The sequence below is a fragment of the Beta vulgaris genome, chromosome 4 (genome assembly GCF_026745355.1).
Source record: "Beta vulgaris subsp. vulgaris cultivar EL10 chromosome 4, EL10.2, whole genome shotgun sequence".
In the NCBI taxonomy this organism is placed as follows: Eukaryota; Viridiplantae; Streptophyta; class Magnoliopsida; order Caryophyllales; family Amaranthaceae; genus Beta; species Beta vulgaris.
In genome coordinates, this window is record NC_079205.1 from 25410862 (window position 1) to 25433159 (window position 22298).

The 22298-nt window shown below is 35.4% G+C and overlaps 1 protein-coding gene across 3 annotated transcripts; it reads right to left on the minus strand.

Annotated features, from left to right (window-relative positions):
* Positions 1–974: 974 nt before the first annotated feature.
* On the minus strand, positions 975–21400 carry LOC104884688 (phosphoglucan phosphatase LSF1, chloroplastic). 3 transcript variants are annotated; one of them, XM_010669371.4, is made up of 10 exons: positions 20898–21400; positions 20693–20799; positions 17414–17873; positions 16294–16362; positions 16083–16204; positions 15479–15694; positions 13496–13601; positions 13252–13364; positions 5573–5717; positions 975–1456 (listed from the first exon to the last, which is right to left on the minus strand). In XM_010669371.4, exons 1-10 carry the CDS (start codon positions 21153–21155, stop codon positions 1337–1339), a joined length of 1716 nt encoding a protein of 571 aa, XP_010667673.1. In that variant the 5' UTR covers positions 21156–21400; the 3' UTR covers positions 975–1336. The 3 variants fall into 3 exon arrangements, with proteins under 3 accessions (XP_010667673.1, XP_019103197.1, XP_019103196.1); XM_019247652.3 differs by having other exon boundaries at positions 20749–20799; positions 20898–20987; XM_019247651.3 differs by having other exon boundaries at positions 20703–20799; positions 20898–20931.
* Between the last annotated feature and the right edge of the window lie 898 nt (positions 21401–22298).

Genomic DNA, 22298 nt, shown 5'->3' on the forward strand with positions numbered 1-22298 from the left:
AACACCTCAGAGCTTAGCGATTGTACAAAGTTATGTGGGTGTTCGTTTTTTGGAACTGTAAACATATTGCTGAGACGTGTAGCGGAGAACACAACTGGTGTAGACAATGATGATAGTATAACCGAAAGGGAACGTTCACTATGGTTAAAATTTTAGCAAATCAGCCTTGATCTTGAGCAAGTGGAGGCAGAATTCCTGTGAAATGAGACAAAAGGTTACCACAAAAATATTTGTCCGAACTTTGTTCCTTCTTTTTTTTCCTCTTTTTTGTTGTTATTGTAAGCAATGAAAGAAATTTGATAAAACTTTTAACACCAATTTTCCAGTTATAAATTATTAAAAGGTGTAAAATCTTGACTTTGTCATTTTGTTTTGGACTTTTAATTGGATTTCTTTGCCTTGTTTTTCTAGACACAGACCTTTCATTTTCAGACCTATTTTTTTTTCAGACTTTCGCTTTTAAATTATATATATTAGATAAGATGAAAACATTTTTCAAAATCAATTGGGTAATTATTCCATTTTCTATTGCTATAATTATAAGAGAAAAGATATATAACAAGGCATGTATACTCATTTGAACAAATTATAATTCCCCATATATCATTCTTCTTTGTGGTTATTCGCATGTGTTGATTGCCTTTAAGTGATGAAATGATAAAGGAGAATATCAAATGCAACGAAACCATACCCAAAGGATGCCTACGTATCTCCACAGGTTAGATTTGAGATTTGATGGAGAAATTTTCTCATCAATTTATTTTGAATGGAGAATTAGGCCCTTTGGACGGAAACAAAAAAAAGTAATTTTCTCGCGAGTTGTCCTACGTGGGCGGTACCTATGAAATTAATTTGAATTTTGGCGCATGTGAGGAATTAATACCCATTTTAACATTATTCAAGGAACAAATTCTGTTTTATTTAACTTAAAACCAAAAATAAAAGATTAATTTGGAACTCGTAAACACCAAGTATTCACTGTGAATCGCGGGAGTGTTTATTTAGCTTAAAACCAAAAATAAAATATTAATTTGGGACTTTGTTAGAACTATAAAGTGTCAGAAACCCCGAGTTTCTGACACTTTATATTTCAGTTGACTTTGATAGCTTTACAAACCCATTGCCTACACAAGGACATCTTCCCCTTGCTAAAGTTTTACAGTGCGCTTAAGTAACAAGTTTACACATACATGAACATGGCTTCGTGCAAATTTGCAGCCCCTTGATTTCAGATCGAGGAATCACTGCGTGCAGATTTCGCATTACATTCTGAAATAATCCCTTCAGAAGCTTGTTTAAGAGGCACAAAATCTGTCCCTTGACGCATTCCTACAAACTATTTAGGCACCAATCTAATTGGGCAGATAGAGAAAGCAATGCAGCGAGCTGCTTTTGCCAGCATGAAGCGCTCATTTTCAGTCAGTTGTCTCTCGATGACCTTCACAATATTTGCATCCTGTGTATGTACAAACCACATTACTTGCTGCATATTTTGTTTCTATATCAAATCGTGCAGTGATAAGGATGATGTTTCTGACAAACTAATAGGAAACGAGAACCAAAAGGTTACCATCAGCTTTCTTCTCACCATCTAATGCCTCAAACTCTCCAACAATATAATTTTTCCATTTAAAAGAAAACTAATAGATTTGATGACAACACCACGAACACCAATTGTAACAGAGAAGAAAAAATCTCAGCAAAAAAAGTCAAAAGGAAAAGCATAATAAGAAAATAGATGGGAAATATTCCTCTTCTTAAACTCAATTAGTCTCCATATCTCTTTATGTCCCTCATAGTTTTATGGTAAAAATTCTAAAAATGCGATACTAAATGTTTCTTACCTTCTAAAGAGTGACAATGATTTTCTTAAAACAAGTACCAGTCCTCCAAAAACTTGGAAGGAATCAATTGCATAGTTCAGTTTTTTTTTAAAAAAAAGATAATGAACATGACAACTGACCTTTGGAGATTAAAATATGAACTGAAAGCCGGAATTAGCTACTACAATTCAATTCAGAAAACTTGTTACCTTGTTTGGCTTGTATGGAAAAGTTGGAAAATAGATAGAGAAACTAAAATGATATTGACTGGCACACCTCCATTTTTTTAAAGGAGCTATCATTGTCTAGCTTGTGACCTATATACCTCTCCCCCAACCTCACTTTAGTAAATAACTGGAAGCCTTTCATCAAGTCTAACCTATCCAAAATAAATCCAAACCAAATTACTATTAAGAAGCTCTATCTTACTATGCAAGGTGAGCTTCCTAAAGTAAGGTGGAAGAGATCTATAAGCAATGATAAAGCTAGTCCCAAAGCTTTATTTGTTACTTGGTTAGAGATTCATGGTAGGCTTACAACTAAATCCATATTATTTGATTGTGGAGTGACTTCAGACAGTAGATGCATATTATGCAACTCAGCTTGTGAGGCCATTTATCATTTCTTCTTTATCCAAAATAAATCCAAACCAAATACAGTTGAAAACCATAGGATGTGGAAATTGGCTTCTTATCACTCTAGATCCACCACACCTCCAAACAACCCCTATCAATCAATAGATATGATTAAAACGCGAGGGCAAGAGTCATAGCCCGCCGTATGTCACTCTCCCCTACAATAACATTTTATCTACGTTATACAATCATTGTCAATGTGAAGTTTCGAATTGACAACTGTATGGAAGAAAGAGATCTATCTACCAATCCACTACACTCTTATTGCTTTTACTTTTATCAAGATTAATGATGATATACTGAGTTAATGGAAACCAAGAGTGAAATTACAATGTTTTAAATGCATATTACAAATAAAATCATTTATTTTCTTCTTTTCATTAACATCTTTCCGCACCAAATGAATCAATTGTCATGAATTACTATGTTGTAACACACAAGACACCACGAGGCATAGCCCAGGTCCAAAAATTAGTTAAAGTTAATAATCAAATTATGGTCAAAAAATTATCTTTCAAGTCATCGCTTAAATAAATCACATTTGTTTATCAAAAAGATAAATAACAAAATCATCAACTCTAACCACTTGGTTGGTATCTTTTTTTACGAAACAAACGGAAGGGGAACTAAAGTAACTATTATTTTCATTGTTAGGATCCACACGGTTTTACCTTACTCCTGAAATGAGGGTTTAAGAGGTTGGAACTTGGAAGTGCTATTGTGGCTTTCTTTTAATAAATAATCGAGTCTATGATACAGCGCATGGCAACATGTCACAAGATAGTTTGTAGTACTGACCTTGTTGCTTGCCCGCCAAGGTTAATACACAGTTTTGTTTAGTTTCTTTATTCTATTAGGTTGCTTGGGTGGCAATCCCAAGGATTTAGAAGTGCTTTATCTTATTTCCCACATAGTTTCCTTTGCATTTTTTCTAGTTTAGTTAGAAGTGCTAATTAGATTGTATAAATACTTCGCTTACCCTAATACTATTAGGTTCTCAATTTGTGAAGTTCATATAAATTTTCTTTTGTGAGTTCTTCAAAGTGAGCACTACAACAGTCGAGGTTGTTTCCCTGTCAAATTGATATAGGGTTCTAGGGGAATAATTTTTGTGGTGCTCGTGGTTATGGTTAATTACTCTTGTGTCGCCATCACAAGATTACTATCTTCCAATTTCATTACTACCAGACACAAAATCCAGAAAAAGAATTCACTTTCTGCTAGAGTGTGATATGTTACCAAGACCAAATGTTTCCCTCGAGATTAGGGCTTGCTTAAAGTTTGACCAAAAGGAGCAATAAGATTCATATTAGGTTCACAATTAACTAAGATAAGAAAGGGATAGAAAACCTATCAAACAACCTCAAAGAATGTACATAATTGCCTCATGTCCACCACGGAATCTAAATACACAACCGATCATACAATTTTTGTGGCACAAATTTATTATCATACTTATTTTGGGACATATATAGGACAAATGTGTTCATGGAACTCTCTCCTTTTCTATTTCTTCTTCCTCTTTTTCATATTAAGATTTTTTTTTCTTGTTCTTGTTTGGAATCTTCCTTTTATGGCTTTCAGTTTACGTCATTTTACACCCAAGCTCCACCTAATGGGTCCCACCTAACCCCCTATCTCCACCCACCTTAATCATTATTTACCCTCAATGCCAAACCTAAGGGGCCCCACTTACGCCGTTACCTTCCTCCACCAACTTTTCCTCGGTTTCCACCCGCAATTTATATAGACGAGCAAAGGGAACGAAGGGATTATGTATTGTACTCGAAGTAGGAATAGTATAATATATATTTTGGGGGTTTCACAAAGTAAACTATGGAGTTTAAGCGATAATTGAGGCAAAAAGGAAAAGTGTGGGCTTCCCTAGCATCACTTTTACGTTCGTGCCCAGGCAAAACTTACATAACGGATATGATCTACTATGTTTTTATCCTAGAATCACTCGATCATGTTTTCGTAATATAATGTTTCACTAATTACTCCCTTCGTCCCATAATATAAGTCTTGTTTCCTTATAAGGTGTCCCAAAATATAAGTCCTATTTCTATTTTCAATCAATAATTATGCCCAAAATACTCTCATGAAAATAATTTAATTCTCAAAATGCCCTCATAATTTCAGCTTCCAATGCACTATTATTAATGACATAATGGAATCTTCTACCCCATTAAACTCCTCTACACATTAAACCATACAACATCAATGTTCAGTTTTTATTTTTTGTTACAAAGACATAATAATGTAAGTGTTTTCCAATAAAAAAGAATATCTTTAGCCAAATAAAACAAGATTTCACTTTACCTTAATTCCTGTGTAAAAATAGAATCAGGACTTATATTATGGGTCGGAGGGAGTAATATATTACATATGTGTCTTTTACTAAATATGTAAGTAAAAATTAAAAAAGTTGATATGTTTGAAAATATACTTGAGACAAATTTAGCAAGATCCTAAATGACCTTCTAATGTATAAACTACAAATGATGGTTAGTGTGAAATATGTAAATAGTGTCAAAATACAAAGTGTATAGGTTAAAATAGATCTAGGGAGTATTAATTAATGGATATCCTCTTACATCAAAAACATGTCTTTTAAGATCAAAGACGCCTCTTCACACAATTCTCCATAAACAGAGATGGTCTGACATATATGAGAGCCAATCTGTTCTTTTTTATTTTATTGAGAAAAATCACTATAGTATTTTTTTCTTGGTTCAAGATGAACACAAAAGCACAAACTCTAGTGAATTGATTTTCAGGAAAAACTAAAGTCAATAGTTGTTCATTGCATCCCAATAGTAGACTATTGTGTAACTCAATTGTTCTTAAGAAAGTCTTTCAGTACAAACAGGAAAATGGTGTCCTTTACGTGACTTAAAAATGATTATCTGATCTCTTTTTACATAAAATCCTCCAAAATTTAAAACAATTTATAAAGCTATGTGGAGAACCAATTTAAAACTTGTTCTTAAAGTAGCTAACTCGCAGTAGGTGGACTTAAAGCGTGCCTAGGAAAATGAACTCCCATCATGAGAATGCATCCACCATAAAAAAAAAAATAGTACTCATGAAAAATTAGTAAAAAGCACTAACCTTTTTGTGTTGACGGACAGAAGGCCTCACACTGGCTGTATCACCAATCACAATAACATTATTAACATTTCCCCTATCATCACTTTCGGTTGGGGAGGCATTTGAGTGCCTCCAATGGCCATTGACAATGTACTTGTAGTAATACCTGAACAACAGCACACATATTATAAACCCAGACAGAGAAAGGTGGCTAAATCAAAAGATCCAGAAATAATTTGACACACATCATGCAATGGCGGTAAATAAGATAGTGCAGATTGATTATTTGCATTCTAAGAAACTTCAAAAAAGTTAGCAAATAAAAAGGATTGAGTGGTCTTCAATATGATTCAGTGCTGAGATGCCCTCTACATTATGCTCCTTGTATCCCTGAATAGATTTCCCATTTCTCTAATGCACGTTTACCAATACACATTTTGTAACTACTAACATCTACAAAGAAACTTCCGAGAGGTTCTCTCTCGAAAACTTTATCTCTCTATAATTTTTATTCTTCCTTGTATTTTCTAAGGCTAAAAATTCCTATCAATTTTAAAATCCAAAACTCTGTTGGTTTGATTCTTACTCCCTAAGCCAATCTTACCATCTCTCAGTTAGATTGATTCTCCTCAAAGTTCATCTTGATGTTTTCGTGCTACAAGTGATCTCTGTTGTTCCCTATTCTAATGGAGCGTACCCATTCTCATTCTACGTTGAATTATGTAATTTGGCATCGTAAACAAGGGACAATCATAAAAACACCAGTTGAGAACTTCATTAACCCTGCAATGGATGTTTCTCTCATTTTAGTTGGAAGATTCATAGATTCTCGGGAATTCTCATTAAGGCATATTCAAGAGTGGGTAGATACACGTATCACTAAAGGGAGAATTACTGACTTACTGTCACCAAAGAAGAGAAGCTGTTTTTCTTTCACTTTAGAGAATTCGAAGATAGAGCTAATATATTGGGTCTTTATGGAACAATGAATTTCAAAGGAGTCCTATTCGTTCTTAAAGCATGGAGGCCTGTCGATTCCTTTAATCTCTTAATTTTTCTGAAACAGCATTACGGATTAAATTGGAGGGACTCCCTTAGTGTTTAGTTCCACTCTTATAGCTGATTTGCTTCTTTTTCGTATTGGCAAAGTGCTTCATTTTGATGATGCTTCCAAAAAGCCGGGCGTCAAGAAATATTATCGACTCTTGTATGGATTAAGATCAAGAGTTCGTTAATCCCAGGTTTATTCATAGAGGTCCAAAAAGGAAGAATTGTTTGGATTGATTTCAGATATGAAGGCGTACTTGTTTCTGTAAAAGGTGCGGCCGAATAGGTCATAAAAGTTCGTCTTCTTCAAAATCATGGGAGAAGGCCAAAGGTGGCGTAGATTGTGCTATTATATTAGGACAACCCTCAGCACGCTTATATACTAATAAAAGTCTTGGTCTTCCTCCCCTCCCTCAAATCTAACTACCATTGTACGGTTGGATCAACCTCGAAGATCACTGGAGTCTTATAGTTCAAGTAGCAGCTCGGATGACGGAGGTGATGGTGACGAAGAATTCAATAGTAAAAGTGATGAAGTTATGAAAAGCCCAACGGTTTCATCTGGATCGAAATCGGAAAGTAGCAGTAATCACCCAAGTGGCAATTCGGGCCCAAGTAAACAATATTGCTCGAATCATAAAAATCGTATGTTTGAAAGGGGATAATGCAGCAAGTGGGATCATGCTTGGGCCTCAAGTTCGGTTAGTAATCAAAGCCCGGCTATGGATTGGGCTCCTACCCACGGTTTCAAGCAAGCTGAGCCTTCACCGTTGCTTAATCAAGCTTCAAGAAATATCAACAAGGGTAGATTTGGAATTTCTAATTAATAAGCACTTGTTTAAGAAAAAGAAGAAGCAATTAATTGGCACATGTTAAAGAAATCTTCTTTAGATCATGATGACCCTGTGAGATTTAAGCCCATCAACATGGCATTTTTCTTCCATCTTCCTCCCAAAATCAATTTTTAATTGCTAAGGATGATTTGCGGATAAAAAAATGTTGTGGCAAGGGTAAATGCTCCAAATTAATTAACTTTTTGCTCGAAAACTATGGAAGCTCGGGGGAAATTTTCTTTAAGTGCTTATAAAAGCTTGCCAGCTGAACTAATTTCACGTGATTCTCTAATTAAGGTAAACATGGCTTCTAACACATTATCTCCTCACTCCAACTCAGTACCCACCAACCCACTTTACCATTATCTCCCTCCCTATTCAACAACGTAGACAACTTCAACTCTCAAGATGACTTTTTTGCCCATGTTGCTTGGCCCAACGTGAGTCACCCCAATATTCATCATCATGAAAATGTTGGACTCAGTGATTTACAACTTACAAAACTCCTGGGAGAATTTAGTGGCTTTGGGTAACTTTCACTCCTACTTTAATTCAGAGGATGGAGATGTAAATGGATGGACCCCACCAATTGAATCATTCCCTTTAAATGATGCAATTGATCGGAACGAATTATTAAGGTCCTTTGGAGCAAATGAGGTAAAATAATCCCCTCAAACCCCTCTTCAACTATTAGACTCCCATTCTTTACTCCAGACCGGTTCAACAAGTTCTTATCACTATCCCGCCGTTAGACTGCCGGCGTCTGAGTTTGCTGGTCATATTTTCCTACGATGACGGCTCCGAGTTACCTTGATCTCTCAAATTCTTCACCTCTTGTTGCGGTGCTGGGAAAGAGAAAAGCTAAAGATGAAGGGCTCATGATGGAAAATTCGGGTTCTAAGAAGGATAAAGAGACTGAGGTTCTGGGCTCGAGAAAGAAACCTCTTATTTTAAAAATGAAGAGGTGAAGCTCACTCCGGACTTGGGCCTCTGTCAAGTTTTATGCAACCGAAGGCCAGATAAATAAAGGTAAATTTTGTTTCTGTTAATCATAAGACTGAACTAACGGACGAGAAACTGGCTTGTGAAGCCCCTAGAAGGGCAGTGGGCCGCTTCACCGAAACCCAAAAAAATTGTTTTCGAGGCTCTTTTGTGGGAGAGAAAAAGCGCAAATTTGAGATTTTCGAACCCATTATCTAGGGCTTTGTGGATGAGATAGTGTTGGATCTTCGTAGGTGGGATGCTGAGAAAAAGATTGAAATTATGTCGAAGTTTAAGAAATTTAACTATTTAAGTATTGGTGTTTTTTGATGAAGAAGGCCTAGAGACTGCGCCAGATTAATCTCCCGGTGACACATGAAGATCCTTTCATGGTATTGCAGGGATCTAAATTCAGACCGGACTCCCCTACGATTCCGTTTTTGGGTTGGTTAGTCCGCAAATTCTCTCGGCAAGTTCTATTTCTAATGAAAACTAAGTCGAATGTTAATGTAATTAATAAATCAGCCATGTATCTAGGCTTCTCCTACGTAGCCACTGCTGATGCTGTAAATAGTGCATGTGATTTAGCATTATTTTGGGTCAATGATGTGAACTTATGGTATGTAGTAGTTCAAAAAATCATTTTACTTGTATTATGAAGGATATAATCTCTAACATAGTATATCAATGGAAACTGCTTTTGTTGTACGGTTCTCCTTACTTAGAGTTTAGGGCGGAATTTGACACATGACTGCTACTGAACCAAAGCATAGCCCTTTGGATTATGTGGTAATGGGTGATTTCAATTTTCAACCAAGTAGAATTTCTTAATCAGAAAAGGGGAGGATCATCACCAATTCCGGGAAAAAATCAATTCCCAATATAACGAAGCCAACTACGCTTACCCAAAATCAATTTCCACGGACAACAATTCACTTGGTGTAATAACCGCTCAAAACCAGATATGATTTGTGAAAGGCTTGACCGATTTTATGCTTCGGAAAAGTGGCTTCACACCTTCCCGGATGCAACAACGTTGAACTTCCCTATTCTGGTTTCAGATTATAGTCCAATGTTACTCTACACAAGTCCAGAAAAACGACGTAAAAAAGGGACAATTGAAATGGAGGCCTGGTGTTTTGATCTCAAAGAAGCAAAGGAGCTTGTACATAATCAATGGACTCGAGAAGTATTGGGATCTCCTACGTACAAAGTCGCTCAAAAGTGCTCACATACAAGATTTAAACTATTTAAATGGAGCAAGGCCTACAAAGCATAACATAACTTGATTTGGGAAGATCATCATGCACATTCTGGGGAAATTCAAGCTAGATTGCCAGAAATGGATGTGGGTGGTGTTGAGGAGCTAGTCACAAAGGAGAGGATGGACAAAGTTGCAATTCAATTGAAATTCCGGCAGCAGCGCACTAAAGGTAAATGGTTAGCTTGGGAAGACACTAATTCAAAATGGTTTTCCAGAAGGCCAAGTCTCGAAAAAAACAAGAATGATCTCCTAATGCTCAAGAATCAAGATGGTACATGGGCCTCAAAAAGGGAGGATGTACAACATATCTTGGTAAGCTACTTCACTAACATTTATCAAGGATCTCGTCATAAAAATAACTTTTGGGATGAACTCAATGCCATGCAAGAGTTAGTCCATAAACTTTCACAGCAGCAAATAGAGGATATCCAACTCCCTGTCTCAAAGGAAGAGATTAGAGAAGTAGTGTTACAGATGGGTGGCCTCAAAAGTGGCCCGTAGCGGGCGAAGATATTTGGAAAGCGGTCTCTCACTTTTACTGGATTTCTCTGGAAAGAATGGAACTTCACACACATATGCCTTATTCAAAAAGTTGAAAGGCCGGAAACTGCAAGTTAATTCAGACCTGTTAGCGTTTGCAACGTCATTAAAAAAATAATCTCAAAGGTAATAACTAACACACTCAAACCTATTTTGAGATGTATTGTCTCACCTGGCATTCCCGAAAGACTTCTTTCCGACAATTGTTTCAGCAACAACGAACAAAAGGTAATCAATATCTCTCAGCCCTAAAGGTGGATATGTTTAAGGCTTACGATAAGGTTAACTGGGATTTCTTAGCCTTGGTGTTAGATAAGATGGGATTCCCTCCTCTATGTCGTCAATGGATTATGTAATGTGTTTACATGTATCTCATGCGGTGCTAGTTAATGGCGAACCTTCAGCAAGATTTAAACCAAAATGAGGAGATCCTTTGTCATCTTACCTCTTCATATTTGTGATGGAAATGTTATCACGCATGATTACCAAGGCAGAGCAAGATGGCCTGTTTCAAGGAATTTAACTATCAAGGGTCTCTTATATCTCATCTTTTCATGATTCTTTGTTTTTCTTAGTCCAACCCGGATTTCTGCGCTGCGATCAAAGATTTGTTACCTAAATTCAGCCATCTTTCAGGAGAGATAATAAATTACATCAAATCCCACATTCTGACAACCCCAATACTCCACCGAGATTCAAAAGGTTCATGAGAAGTATTATTGGCACTCCCTCTGCGGATTCCCTAGGCAAATATCTAGGTTGCAATATTTGTAGATTTTTTTATTGGTCCCTATAATGTTGAATTATGAACAAACCTATATAGGGGGTCGGGAAATCTAATGAACGGTTTGGTTTTGTTATTGGGAAAGTATACGCATTGATTGATTTTTTATGAAATTACTATCTTGTTATATATGAATTATGAATTTGTGGATTGTTGTATAAGTTTCTCAATTGACATATGGACATACCTTAATGGGGGAATCTAAGAAATGTACTAGTTTAATTTGTGCTATTCAAACGCAATGTGCATCATTTGCCTAGATACCCTTTCGAAGCTTACTCATTATGAGTAAGTCTTGAATGGTCCCCGGTTTGGAACTGTATTTGAGTTTCTTATCTCACTTAGGATGTGGATGAATGTTTAATTTTCGATTCTCAAAAAGATCTAGTTCATTTCCCTAAGCGTTCGGTGAGTACATAAGTTGATAGTTTACCTCATGTTTTTTGTATTTGAACCTACACATTTTATATTTAGACATTTATTGAAAATTCTAATATATATCTTAAATCTAGTGTAGTGTGCTCAAGAATCGAGAGGAACTGAATGCGGCTATTTCGTGATTAAATACATGCTTGACATAGTACTTTACCACTATAATTTAGATAATTTACTTAGGAGATATATATATGTTTTAAGTTCATTATTTGTAATATAGTTTGATACTTGTAGAATTTTTATGTATATTAAATAATTTAATATATTTCTAGGATTTTCACATAAGAGCCAAACCATATTCCATTGAGGAGATCAACGAAATCAAAGATCTTTGGGCAGACTACTTTGTAGGGATCATCGATGAAACTAGTCAGTAGTTTATGTATTTGTAGCTTGAACGATATTTTCGTTGATTTAACCTTGGTTGGTGAATCTTATGTTACATATTGGTTGTTCGATTGAGATGTATTGAACAGGTTTTGGTTTTATTTATGATATTTATTCCGATATTGGTTTATCCAAAATACAAAGGAAACTCTAATGAAATTTCTGCGCTCATAGTTATTAATATATATTCGTTTAGCTTTGATTTTTTACGTTTAGTTTATCCAAAACAAAACAGGTGGCAAGAAAAATCAAAAGAGACCCATTTGAGTCGAAAGAAGGGCCAAAACGACGCTGATAAGCCTTATTTGCGTCGAACATATATAGCCCAATATTCAACGCAAATGGCACTGGGTTGGTGTGGTGCTAAGCATTTACGTCGTATGTACTACGGGATCCGACGCAAATAGTCCCGAAATTGCTAGCTGATTGCCCCATTTGCGTCGCACTTTGTTGTGGATCCGACGCAAATAGTCCCACAATTGATTGGTGTGGTGCTGGATGATGGCTCCATTTGTATCGCACTTGGCTTTGGACGATGCAAATAGCTACAGTATTGTGTCATGTCCTAAGCCGATGCGAATCATTTGCGGTAAATTTGCGTCGAGGCCTGTGGGCGTCGGACCGAGAGCCGACGAAAACGATAGCCTGGGATCCGATGAAAATCGTGGTTTTCTGTACTAGTGCCTTCCTTCATTGAGCAAGATTCATCCTACGTCCCATCTTTCCTAGGTGAAACACGGAAAGTAGTGAGGGGATAGTCAAACCTACTATTCCCAAGGAGTTAACTTTGGAGCTGGAATTAGTGGTCGTCTAGTAGAACCAGAAACTCTGTTAGATATGAGACACATCAAGGAAGGCACTTCGGTTAGAACAGATGTTTTACTCAAATGGACCCATACTTTGAAGCTACTTGGGGGGACATAATTGCCACCCTGTTTTCCAACATTCCACCTTGAGCACAAGCTGAGTTTTCGGGGGAGGGGTAATGTAATAAATCCCCTGTTGACTTGCACTTGCAAGAAGGGCAGGGCACCAGAAATACAAGGCTAGCAAAGGGTAAATCAATCAAGAAAGTGAAGGGAATAATTAATGGTTGCTGAGGTCAGCTAGTGGCTGAGGTAATCAGAAAGTTTGTTCGAAAAAGGGAATATTTGGCTAGAGAGATAAAGTGTTACTTTGTATACAAAGGGAAGGGTGGGCTGATAGATGGTAGGAAATTAATAAATCTTTCGTCGTCTGTATTGGGAGATTGAGCCTCTTGAAAGCTATCAAACAACCTTCTATTATGATATCTTCTTCTCTGTTATTATTCTTGCTTATTCTTGCTTGTGTGCGAGGTGACTGGGCAGGAAATTTACATCTAGCTTAGGGATCCCCATGATGATAGGTATAGCTGATCAAGACATTGCATACAAGAGATTATACTTACTTCCCTTGAGGTAGTCTAACTTCAATTTCATATCTTGGTCCTCCTTTATGTACTGCCTTGATTGGATCTTTCCAATTACCAGTGAAATCCCCAACTAAGCACACATCTTCACCCTGCAATAAACAAGTAAACAAATACATACACATGTTAATAATGCATAGATAATTCAAAATAACATGGAATTAGAACTAGAGAGGCAACGAGAGAGATAACACGGAGCTCCACACCAGAATATCTCAATTACCTCTTGTCCATTCCAGACAAATATAACGGCATGGGTTGGTGGCCCGTCATGTGTGTCTTTTTCTACCATAGCTATGAGATCCCATGATGCCCACGCTATTGCAGGCCTGCATTGAGGATTTAACTTTGAAGTTAAATAGATATTGAGTGAAACAGTAAAAAACACATAAGCAGAAAATCAATTACTTCGTCTGTTCCTCCATTTCTACGTTAATTGTTTCATATAATTTGTCATGGCCTCCAATATACACATTTGACAATCAATATTTTTATTTACTAGTATAGAATCATACTTGCTCCGTGTTTTAGTAGTTATACCAAAAGGAAATGACATGCATATTAAGGGTAGACTGGTAGTTCTATATAGATATGATGAAATAGTTCAACAAATTACATGGGAGGAGTTAACCTTTCCCAAAAAGAAAATGGTACAATTAATTCAAAACAACCCCAAAGAAGAATATGATACAACTATTACAAATGGAGGTAGAAGGATTTTATATATATACTTCCTCCGTTCTCCGATAAGTGAAAAACTTCTCTCTTTTATGTGAGAACTATTTAAGTATGTATATATATATATATATATATATATATATATATATATATATAGGTTTGAGTTCATATGAGAACCACACTTATGGTGAGAACCGTTCATTCTTACTCATTTTATGAAGATTTTGCTTATTCTACAACATTTCTCTCATTTTATATTTGCTTATTATATGTGTTTGCTCTTTTGAAATTTTTATGCTCATATCATGACGTTTTTGCTCATTTTCAGTTTTGCTCAGTTAACGTTTTTTCCCATTTAACTTTTTTATGCTTGTTTTACGTTTTTCTCATTTAATATTTTTGTTCATTTTACGTGTTTGCTCATCTTATGGTTTCTACTCATTTTATGCTTTTGCTCACTTTTTACTTTTTTATTTTTTTGCTCATTTTGAGTGGTTCTCACCATAAGAGGGTTCTCATTAGATATCAACCCTATATATATATATATATATATATATATATATATATATATAATATATATATATATATATATATATATATATAGGAATAGAATCATGTGAAAACCACTCCTTATGCTGAAAACTGAAGACTGCAACATGAAATGAGTAAAAGGTTTCTTGAAATGAGCAAAAAGACAAAATGAGCAAGAAGTTCTTAAAATGAGCAAAAAACATAAAATAAACAAAAATTTCTAAAATGAGGATAAGTTTCTTAAAAATGAGTGAAACATAGAATGAGCAAAAAAATATACAATGAATAGAAGTTTGTAAAATAAGCAAAAACTTTGTAAAATGAGCGAAAGTTTGCTAAAATGAGCAAAAACATAAAATGAGCAAAAATCTACAAAATGAGCAAAAAGGCCGGTTTTCAATTTTGAGCTTAATGTTAGTTTTCAGAAGATCCTACCTCTATATATATATATTTGGGTTCCCATGAGAACCATCCTTATATGAGAACACTTTGTCATATTCCTTTTTAACCAATATATAATCCATTTTCACTAAATTATTTTCAAGAAAAGGATTATAATGTAATATGACAAAAAAGGATTATATTTCCACTAAAATTGATTATAATTGCAATGTTCTCATATAAGAAGTGTTCTCATGTGAACTTTATTCTATATATGTATCCGTATATAGCTAGTCTTAGTTTGAAGTCATTGTCCTATGAAACTAGTTTATAGCATGATAGACCATCCGCTCAAGCAGCTCAAGTGCTCCCTCTATCTCCTTCCATCCACCCTCTTATGACTAAACATAACATTTGTGTGTCACTGTTTGAACACAGACCGCACACATATTAGAAGGTTTCTCTTTTTTTTTTTATTCTCCTTCCTCTGCCACTCCGAGAGAGATAGAATTGCAGGGTTATGAATAGCCAGAAATCAGAAAGAGGGAGAGGAAGCTAAATTTGGATATTATTGACAATTGACATTATGAGAAGTCTTCATATCATCAGGAAGCACCTGTCAGGCCTGCAAGAGTGTAATCCAGTGACAAAATTATAAGCTGCATTCAGCGAAGTGTCTGTCATCCAGTGCAGATAAGCAATGACACATGCTGGCGAGCGGTCAAAGCCTGACGTACAAGTAACAAAAACACGATGGTTCTTTTTCAACAGGCGTAGTAAGAGTCCCACGGAAAAAGGCAATTTCTTCCTCATATCAAAGGAGTCCCCTTCCCTGCAAGAATAGAATAATATAAAAACAAAATGCCAAAAGAGGGACAAAAGAAAGACATGTACCTTTCCCATGCAAAGAAGACAGTTTAACATAGTGATGGTAGTTCTAATTCGCATAACTTCAACAAAATCCTCTTTCTCAAAATAAAAGTGCATCCCTTTACTCGCATTGAATAGTAAAGAATCTATAATATCAAGAATTTCATTATCAGAAAAAATAATAAACCTAGTAATCAGACCAGTCTACTGAAAGATGCTTTTAAACTAAAGGAACAATATATGAAAGTGACCAGATGCTTGCTTCGATTTCGCAAAACTTACAGAAATCATATTTTAAACATTAGGGAAGATAAACAAGAGCAAAGAAGCTACTATTCAGCTGCAGTCACCTTATAGGGTAATTGACCATTAGAATGTTACATCTTTGGCAACACTCCTTGATGGTATTAGAGTTAATTCCCCAGTTTTGTGCTTCAATAGGACTCTGGAAATTTAAGACAGCAGTGATTCCCTGGCACATGCTTGTCAAAAGTCAGTAGAAACATCAATGATTGGTTTTAGAGACTAAAGATAAGTGTTAATTACTATTATAGAACTCACCAAACTTGCTAAAGCCTCAACATCAGTTTCTGTTTGTATGCATGAACCTACATATAACTGTTCAGTTATCTGACAGATACACAGATAAATGTATGAGTAGTATAGAATTAATATATCTCAAGCAAGGCACAAATTTGGACATAAGGTAGCTGTTGACCTTTGCACAAGAACCCACTATTTCAGTGGCTGCCAACATATTATTCGGAAAATTACATATAACATGATAAAACCCTAATTTCAGGTATTAACACCAAACGGGGACAGTAGTAAAGGATATAATCTCCACATAAAGGTTCATATGTTCAAAGCCATGAAGATGACTCATCAATATCAACCAAAGATGACTTTGGGATCAAGGTACAACTCCTAAAGAGAATATTTACATATTGGCTGTCATTTCAGTTGTTTGTAAGGTTCTTACTAGTTTGCTTCCTGAATTAACATAGCATTACGGACGGTTTAAGGGGATTATTTGAGCTTCTTTTGATGATTTATTGAAGAGCCTATGGGTTTTATGATTAATGATATTGAGCTCTATATTCCAGCTTGTTGAACCAACTAAACTAAATGATTATTAAGATGTGTACTTCATTTTGTTTATAGAAATTCACCTATGAGCTAGATTAAAGCGCATCAATCCATCCAACTTTTTTTAAAGTTCCTAGAATTCCAAACTATAGAGTAAATCACTTTCAACCATAAAACATTAAAACTTAGTTCAGTGATGTAATGTATGGGATCTCTATTACACTGGGACGAATTACCTCACCAAGAGAAGTATCACGTCCCTTCTTTACATAAGATGGTAAAGATCTCACGAAATATATTTTAACCCAAATGTCGTGGCAAATTGAGATTGAGGCTAACTTTAAAAAAGTAGGTACAATTCTAGTTGTTGAAGATTATTAATATTGAACATGTCTTTACATACAAAAGAAAAATTTACAGGGTTGAAACTTTTTTTGGGGGGAGGGGGATGTCTTTACATAATATAGTCAAAAGCTAATGAGGTCCTATGCAAGCACTAGTTATGTTAAGAAAGCACACAGTACTACAAGAGGACTGGAGAGGAGGCAGGGGGAGATGAAGAGAGTTACACCAAGATAGTTGAACATCGCACCTTGCTGTACTGCATACCAAGAGAATGGTTATAGTAGATTTCTCCTTTAGAACGATCAATTGCCTTAGTATATTCACCTAACGGGAAGCTTCCATGAGTCCATTCAGAATCAGTGGAATCTTCAAGTGTAAAAATGCAAACAAGTTGGTTAAGTGGTGCTGGAAAAGTGTTTCTCTGTACATGGGGATCGCGACTTCCATTTGGACCAGTCAGAACCTTCCATGCCTGAGATACAAGAAACTTCGAAGAAAACACTACAAATCCAGGATTCCCATTTCTTTCACAGGAACCCTGCAAAACTGAAGCTACTAGGGTCTTGCTCCAAGTGGCTACAGGAACACGGCCTCTATTGAAAAGAATATCAAGGTCATTCATCAAAAGAAGCTCCTGTATTGGGAAGGGTGAAAAGGGTCGCTCAAGAACAAGGCTAAATGATCCACTTTTCTCCTTGAGCATACTCCTGACAAAGACCACAAAACAATCAAGCCATGAACAAGTACTATAGAATACGAGCTTCTCCTTCATTGACAATGATACAGGTTACAGATACTGAGTACTAATTTCTAGGAGGGTTGGTAATTAAGAAAGTTTTAATATAGTTAGGATACAACTAGAAAGTTTCTCAACAGTATACTTCTAAAAGTTGCATAATACTTCCTCCACTCCCATTTAATTGCAACACTTTCATTTTTGACACTATTCACAATCATTCATTTAACCAGCTTTTGTGTTCCATATTTATGGAAAAGTATAGTCATGTGGGATCTTGTTGGATACGTCTCAATGTGTACTATATTAATATCTAGTTTTCATTATTTTTACCAAAACATAACAAAAAAAGATAGTAATAGTGTAAATTGTGCATTGGTAAGCGTGAAACTGGGAGTGTTGCAATTAAATGCGAAGCAAGGAATTATTAAATTATAAGAAATACACTTCTCAATCATGCAAACAAATACAGGATCCCATTTGTCTATGTAAGTTTCTCGATTGCAAAATTCCCATTTTCCATTCCAGAGAAAGACTCGTAGTAGCTGGAGTAACTATAAATATATATTAATTATTAGAAGCCTAGTAGATCATACAAGAAACCACAAAAGACAACGAAAATTCTTCTGGTCAAGATCTGCCATTTTCCCTGCAGCATAAACCCTAAAAGTAATATCTCTATAAGTGAATGCATCAAAGTTAATCATCATATGATAAAACGACATGCAATATCCTTCTTGATGTTTATTCTTTGGATGATTGATTAAATAACTATGTACACTATGTTGATCAAAGATCACAAATGATTTATATCTTTCACATTCCTGAACATCAATTATAATTTTATACCTTACATATCAATATAATAGTAATTTGCCAATGTATTCTAATAAATATGTGAGCTACTTTCTCGCTGACAGGGAGCAAGAAAAGCCATATAAAAGCAGCTTGAAGGCAATAAGTGCCCAAGAAATTCCCTTTGCAGAACAATTTGAATATGCTACCAGGTTACATTCCCTACAGACACTCAGGCTGTGTTTATAAGACAAAAACAATCATTGCCCTAAGAATTCTTGCCCAATTCCACAAAATTAAGCAACCGTTTACACGCAACATATTTCCAAATCATACAGAGGAAAAAGAGACAGCATCTCAACTGTATTCTTTGTGTCAAAGCCCAAAACAAAAGATAACATCATTAAATAAAATTCGCATTACAAGTCATTCACAAAGATAGTAAATTGGTTCGATAGAACATGCAAATTCTCAAATGAGTCCATCTCACAATTTATCTCGAAGGGGTTAGTTTTTGTTTATGCTACTTTCACAAGGTGACCCCTTTAGCTCAAATTTCAAGTCATTTCACAATTTATCAAATGGGTTTATTTTATTATATTTTTTACAAGTGACCCCTTTTAGCTCGAATATAGGAAAAATTGATACAATAATCTACATTATGGACCATCCACTTTCAATAATCCCAACTATTTGGCCATGCTTCCGGAAATGCTTCAGTGACCAGTTTTGACCTGGTGTAGGTGGTTAATAAGACATGTGAGCTCCACATGATTGTCTCTTTCACTTTTCTCTTTTTTTTTTTCAAAAAATACATCATCCTTTCTCTTGGCCAGACCCCCTCCATCTCTTTTCCTTTTTTTCAAAAGAAAATTCTAATTTAATTACCAAAACTCATTTTTTTCTATCATATTTAGGGTCCGTTTTGTTCAACTTATATTGACTTATATAAGATCTTATAAAATCAGATAAGATAAGATCAAAGAAGATGTTTTGTTAACTTATCTTCACTCATTTCAGAAAAAAAAATAAGATAAGATTTTATAAAATCTTATAAGATAAGATCAGATAAGACAAAATAAGTTGAATAGAACAAACCCTTATACTTTTCTCTTGAATCCTTTTAAGGTTTTCTTTCCCTTTCCTTCCATCTTCATAATCTCATGCTCCCTTCTCCCTCTAATGATATTTCTACTTTTTCTCTTGTTTTTGGGTTTTCTTTCTCGCACGAGACACAATACTCTCTTTAATCCTCTTACTTTCGATTTCCCGGCTTCAAGGGTGTAAAAGGAGGCAGAGCAGATTTGCCATCATTATCATTCGTAATTCTAATAATGGAATCATATAATAAGAATAGGCTTCTCTATATTCTGTAAAAAAGACATAGGGTAGTCAACTTTGATGAATTGGTTTCTTTGTAAATGAAGTTAATTACAAATTTAGTTACTATATTGTTCCATTGTCTTATTACTATGGCAATTGGGCTTTGGTGTTCCTTCAACTTTTTTTCTTTATTGTTTGTAATGGGGATGGATTAGTGTGGTGTTTCAGCTTCTGATGGTGAAGAAGAGAGAGCACATAGCAAAAATAATAATAAAAATGAGGGTGAATAGAGATGAGGATCAACGATGGGATGTTACATAAGCCATCAGTGGAGCTGATTGGAGTAAACTAAATGAGCTTTAGAGGAAATTAGATTATCAGAGAGTGATTTGGTCAATTGGTCTTTAAACCAGAGCAACTAGTAACTCTTCAGGTCAGAGTATTATGGTAAGCATGACCCCAATAGTTGGGATTATTGTGATTTGTAAAATACTGCATAATTGTGATTACGAAAAGCGCAATATTGTGATCATTTGTTCCTAAATTATAAGGTAAGACGTCTTTTCGTAAAACAACTAATAAAGCAAATTAGCAAACAGTCTACAAATGAGAACATATTGAGAAGTTATAAGACCTAAGAAACTAAAGTTGAAAAGTAAAAGAAATGTATACTGTGCATCACCAATGTCCTTGATCTCAATAAACTGGGCATCAGAAGAATCACTTGCCTTCTTCAAAGAGTCCCCCACCATTATTATCCTTGATTTCTCTGCATTCCCCTACAAAAAGGAACAATAATGAAATGAAAAGTGAGAAAATGAAGAACAAACTTAGAAAGTAGAACATGAGAGAAAGATGCAATTATAACACAACTGACCCCTTTTCGGAGAGAGTGGACAAACACATTGCCATGAACCGAAAGAGCAAAGCGAATGCCAAGGGGTTTCTCTAAGGTGACCATATACTCATTCAAGTTCATCTTGTAAGTAGTTTCATTGTCTTTTGACATCGCATAAACCCTTGGAATTGATCGATTGAATTTAAATTTACGCCTGACTATGAGCTCAATGCCCCCATTTGAGCTCAAGTCACTTCCCCAGATTAAAGAAGAGATAAGACCAGTGCATAAAGACATGATGATATTTCTACAGGAATTTTAACGACGACCGATGGAAGAGTGCAGAGATGAGGATAGAGACACAGAGAGAATGTGCTTGTGTGCGTTAGGGTGGGAGTACCGAGTACGGATCCGAACTAGTTTCGGAGGTCATCAACGCATCATCATGAATTCATGATAATCTTTAGCAACAGCAAATCTTAATTGACGGACCATTCTTCGGTTAGGTGTTAGGTAATTGATATCAGGTGAACATAGGTCGGATTCTAAACGAGTTTATATGAGTCGCGTTGGATTTCGAGTAAACTTGGTTTAGGTCAAGTTAAGTTACAAGCAGACATAAGTATGTTCGGGCACATTTGGATTGAGTCATTTCGATGTCGGTCTGATTTGGTTCGGATCATTGTATCAATTAAAATTCGGGCCATGTCATTACTTTATCACTTATAATCTGAGTGTGTGTATGTAAATACGGGGAAAATTTACACAAAATCACCTTAAGTTTTCACATATTTTAGAAACTCCCACTTTTATGTTTTTTTTCTAAATTACCACCTAAACTTTATAAAACCTTTATAAACTCCCACCACTTAACGGATTTTGCCAAACTCCATTAGTGGTGGGACCCACATCACTTATTTCTCTTGTTTTTCCCTCCAAACAACTCACTTACCTCATTCATCTCTCCAAACATGATGTCGTCTTCCTCTTCCAACTATTAAGTTCTCTTTTTTCCCATTCTCTCTCTCTCTTCATTCATCCCTCTTCAAATTTGGGTAAATCTGTGGGTCCCAGATAGCATTGAAGTTGCTGTAAAAATCCTCCCTCAGCATCAGTTACTAAGAAACAACAGTGAGAGGGTGATACAAAGTGGTTAAACCTAATGGCTAACAAGGAAATTAAGGTAAGCTACTTCTAATTTGGTTAATTTATTGTTAATTACATTGTTTATTAGTGTTATCAATTAAATAATCGGATCTGAAATGGTGTTAACATTGTAATTCGGGTTTTAGGGTTTTGTTTTTCAATTTAGGGATTTTTGAATTAAAGCTTGAATTGATTAAAAAATTGATTTCCCTGTTAATTGATAACTCCTAGTTGTGATTTAAGTATGATTTTGGAATCAATTTTGATTTTTAATGTACTTAATTATTAGTTTAT